The sequence below is a fragment of the Pistacia vera genome, unplaced genomic scaffold (assembly GCF_008641045.1).
Source record: "Pistacia vera cultivar Batoury unplaced genomic scaffold, PisVer_v2 Contig503, whole genome shotgun sequence".
Lineage (NCBI taxonomy): Eukaryota > Viridiplantae > Streptophyta > Magnoliopsida > Sapindales > Anacardiaceae > Pistacia > Pistacia vera.
The window spans coordinates 2,349,451-2,354,354 of NW_022196339.1; the positions used below are offsets into that span (position 1 = coordinate 2,349,451).

At 38.6% G+C, this 4,904-nt stretch overlaps 1 protein-coding gene across 1 annotated transcript; it reads right to left on the reverse strand.

The window, feature by feature from the left end:
* Window positions 1-257: 257 nt before the first annotated feature.
* Window positions 258-3,087, reverse strand: LOC116105734 (aspartyl protease AED3-like). The gene is made up of 3 exons (XM_031392147.1): window positions 2,521-3,087; window positions 1,231-1,705; window positions 258-867 (listed from the first exon to the last, which is right to left on the reverse strand). The coding sequence occupies exons 1-3, from the start codon at window positions 2,989-2,991 to the stop codon at window positions 509-511; spliced, it is 1,305 nt and encodes a 434-aa protein (XP_031248007.1). The 5' UTR covers window positions 2,992-3,087; the 3' UTR covers window positions 258-508.
* Between the last annotated feature and the right edge of the window lie 1,817 nt (window positions 3,088-4,904).

Below are 4,904 nucleotides of genomic sequence, written 5' to 3' on the forward strand. Positions count from 1 at the left end.
CTTCAATTTCAGGGGTTAAAGTGTTGATTTCTTAGATCACTTCCCAAACAAATACTATTACTGACCTCAAAAGTCAAATCCAACATAAAAGGTTGCGGTACAAAAATGATTAAAGAAACATGTTTTAGATATTACTCCCTCCCTTTTCTTTTTAAGCCTTTCAGAAAGTTTTCCCTAAAGAAAGGAGACGTGGGTCAGAGAAACATTAAAAAAGAAAAGACAATCTAATTTATTTTGGAAAAAGTTACTCGAAATAATAACTATAAAGAAACCAGGGGGTGTATTATTGATTGATTAGAATTATTTTAACAAAAAAAAAGTACATGAAAGACTTCTAGTCACCCGTGACATAAATTATCATCATCTTGAAGAAAATGCAAACACCTGGACAAATACAGAGAACCCGTGACAAATCACGAACCCATTACAAAAAGCTACAAAATAATTTTAATTTGGCCCTTTTTCCTCTTAAAAATTAGTACCAAACAAACACGAAAAGCCATCAAACTCAGCTGCAGGGCTCACGGGCCACACCGAGCCTGGAATTGGGTACATCGAAAAGAAACCTGTGGTTTTGTTGCTGCATGTTGGCTATCACATTCAGCACTGAGTTCACATTGTCAGGGGCCGCAGCCATTGCTAGGCATGTGATGCTGCCTGCTGTGCTGTGGATTAGCAGGTTGTCTTGTGGGAGTGTCACATTCATCCCCGAGAACATCAAGGTTATCGTTGGTGCAACTATTGGGACCGAATAACACGTGTCGAATCCACCTAGGGTTGTCACTGTTAAGTTTCGGCCAACCCGTTTCCGAAACTCGTCTCTCACTGCAATGTATGCTGGTGTGACTAGCCGGGTGAAAACCGTGCCTGATTACCATAATAATAAAGAAAGGTCAATACAATTAATAATTGTCACAATCACGACTACTGATAATATATATGATTCCAACGAACCCATTTATATCCCTTTTTTGGCTCTTAGCTTTAGATATTTTGTTTTTTCCAGCAGTACAAAGAAAATGTGACATTAATTGACTTAAAACTAGTGTCCAATTTCATCCCACAATTTTTTGTCCACATTAAAAGAACATAACTAATTTGGACCAACCATTACCTAGACATGGAATTGAACCCATCTTAGTATAAATTTCTATTAACATCCCTAAGCATAAGATATGTACCTTTATTATAGAATAAACAAAAAATAAATTGAGAAAACAAAAACATTACCAGAATCAATGATGGTTCCTGAACCAGTAGTGGGATTGAATGCAAAAGCAGTGGGTGGGATATCAACAACTTTTCTTCCAACCCTAATTGCCATCAAATTCACATAGTAAAGTGAAGATCTTCTTGGGTTCTTCAATAACGGTGTGTACTTGATCCTCTTGGGCTGGCCAATGGGCCCAAGTCTCAATGACCCAGAAAAGTTGACGGACTTGAAGCTAGGAAGGCAGTAAGAAAATGTGGATTGGTACAAGTTTTGGGTTTGGGACAGAAGCGATAGCGGGCCACGGCCAAGGCCCAATAGACCTTGGGGAGGCACAGAGCTGCCTGTGGCTTTTGCTATGCAGCCAAAGGTGTATCTGAAGATTGAATCAGTGGCTAGAGTGATGTTGTCTTGTGAGAGGTTGGCTGCGACGGTGGAGCTACCGTAGGTGAGGTTGAATGAGCAGGTGGTGCCGCCGCAAGTGGGGTTTGGTACCTGAAATTTCATGTGCATTGATTGTTAGTGTCATTATGTGATCTTGTGAAGTCATGTGAACTTTCTATGTTTGGAAAGTAGCTTGTAATATTTTGTCACCCGTGAACCTTTTGGCATCAGTTAAAGAGTGATGACAAACCACGAGGTGTAGTAACTGGGCTTCAAGTGGGGCCAACTTTACTTGCAATATCAAGGTTCGAACAACACTGGAAGCACTTTGTGGCCAGGGGTACTTACCTGAACCCCGAGGCCAGGGGTTCGGGTAAGTACCTCGAGGCCAGGGGTACTTACCGAACCCCGATTGGGATTAGTCTAACACATTCGGGTATGGGGAGACCCACCCCTTTTTTACTTACCATTAGATATGTGTACAAAAAGCTAACGAAAATGAAAAAATATATATATTTTTTTTCATACTTTTTTTATATATTGCACACGTATGACAATAAGAATGAGGGAGTGAAAAAGAACTGTTATAAATAGTGTTTCTAGCACACCTCATGATATTTGAACAGACTTGCTATAAACTATTCATTCTAGTTAAAATATATTTATTACGTCTAAAATCATTCTTAAAATTTTAAAAAGCATCTAAATCGTTTTTAAAACCTTACAAAGAAGAAGGAGATAGAAATGTGTAGATATAGTGACAACAATCATATGGAAACACCCACTAGGGACCCAATTTGACAGTCAGGTTTGAACTTTGAAATCCTGTTCAAGTAATTATCATGAAGATGTTTATCTCTTTTGCAAATAAAATCAACATTGGAACTTCCCAAATTCTACAGAAATAATGAAATAATTTACATTACCTGTTTGCATTGAGCGGCCTGGCAACCAACAGGCTTGAAAGAAGAAGACTTGGCGGTGTTAAAGACAGTAGAGCCACAGCCAACACAGCCAGTGCAAGGAACCCAAGCGGCATCATTACTGGTATCCATAGCCATAAGCATGGTTTGAGCAGGGGTTCCAATCTTCGCCCTAACAATATAAGTAGGGCTCTGGATTATCTGCCGGCCGGAGGCAATCGGCACCACTGATTTTCTGGCCACAAGGCTGGACAAAAACTGCAGGCGGGCCTGGTCTTTGGCCTGCATTTGCAGCACATTTTCTTCCCAGGACACGGGCTTGGAGGGTCTGAAGGGAGAGCAAGGGCTGAAGACATGGAAAACCTGGAGGGTTGAGCCGCGGTCAGGGATGTTGCATTTGGGGTTGAGACCGTGGGAGAGGGTGAGGAAGAAGAAGAAGAAGAGGAGGGGTAGGGAGAGGAGATGGAGCTTCATAGCTATGGATAATTAAGTTTGGTTTGTGAAGAGGGAAAGAGAGAGGTTTTTATAGAGGAAGAAGAGTATGGGAAGTGAGAGTGAGAGTGCCAGAGTTTGGCAAACAGACTGTATTCCATTTACTTTTGTAGGCTGGCCCTCTTATGCTGGTGTCCATTCTACAATTAGAATGGTATCTTTTTTTCTGTATACTGGTTTTATTTGGACTTGTTTGTATATGATATTGTTCTTATAATGAATAATAGAAAGAAAAAAAACAAATATCCATGGTTGACTAGTAACATTAAGTAATTTTTCTTAAAATTTGCTGTTAAATTATAAACATGGAATGTTAAAAATAGGGGAAATGGTCTCCGTTTGGTTCAAAATTTAGGGGTTTTGGGAAAAAGTTTTTTGAAAAAAGTTAAAAAAAATTGAATGGGGCGGGTATACGATGTAGGATTATAAATTAACTAAAAACCCATATATTTATTTTTTTACAAAATACCCCCTATAATAAAACATTAAAAGTTAACAAAAATACCCCTAACCCACCCTCAAACACCCCAGTCGGCCACCACCACCGGAGGTGGCCGAAGTCACCTTATGGGCGCATGACGCGCTGGATCTTGCTGGTCATGCGCCGATATGGCCTTTCCAGCCAGATCCATGGTGGATCTGGGGCAAAGGCCGATCTACGGCCAGATCTGGCCCGTCAACCGTAGATCTGACGTATTTGCTCTCAACGACGGCCAACAAACGGTCGTCGTTGATGGTCAACGACGACCGTTTGTGGCCGTTGTGACCGACTGTTACGGCCAAGATCTGGCCGTCAACGGCCAGATCTTTGGCCTTAGATCTGGCCTTTTCTGGCCAGATCCACCGTGGAGCTGGCCGAAAAAAGGCTAGATCGGCGCACACCGGCCAGATTCAACCGGTAGTGCGCCATCCTACCAGATTCCGGCCATTTTCCGGTGGTGGTGGCCAGAATTGATAAATGTGAATTATTGGGGTGTTTTTGTAATTTAAAAAAAAATTTAGGGGTATTAATTAAATTATCAAATTTAAGGGGTTTAAAAAAGTTGAATAAATTGAGAGTAGTATTCCAAAAAATCTGAGGTTTGGGTATTTTACGGTTTAACTTTTTAGGAATACTAAAAGTAGTATTCCCAAAACATGAAACAAACACCAGCCATTGTGTTTACCAACTTAACATTATTTTATATGTAAATTTACATTAAATTTCATAGAAAGATTTTGATCTACATTATTTCATGATATCAATACTTATTAGTCCATCTAAAAGATGTTAGTTTATTTTACTTTTCATGTAAGATTACTTATCAAAAGGCAAAAAGACATTTGGACATGATTACGACAAGCTTTTATTAAAAATAATTATGAAAAAATTAATTAAACATCATGGGAGAAAATAGCATTCGAGATTATCATGAACACATCTCAAGATATACTTATAGAATACCACAATTATTGATTTTAAGTTCACATTCTGTATTTCTGTTCTCTTTGTCTTTTAATTAATCAACGACGATGAGCTTTGAATAGTATAATAATATGTTAATTTGAAAACTTTTGGGGACAGCACAAAGTGGCTTCTCTCAGTATTAGTACTTTATGTAGAATTTTAAGTTTCAGCGTATCTCATTAAAGTATTTAAATTTATGATTTTGATGTTGTCTCATCCAATTTCGATAATAATACCATTCAAATTGCATGATATCAGAACGAGAGTACGAGATTGTTAGTTATTAATCAAGCAAAAAATAAATTTTTTTTTTCCTGAATTGCATCTCTCTTGTCTCTATTTCCTTTCTTCTAATACTTTCTTCATAAGTTTGATTGAAGAGAGGCACTGAAATTGACATGCAATTTATAGAGACGAAAGAAAAGAAAGAAAAATGCACATGCTTCTG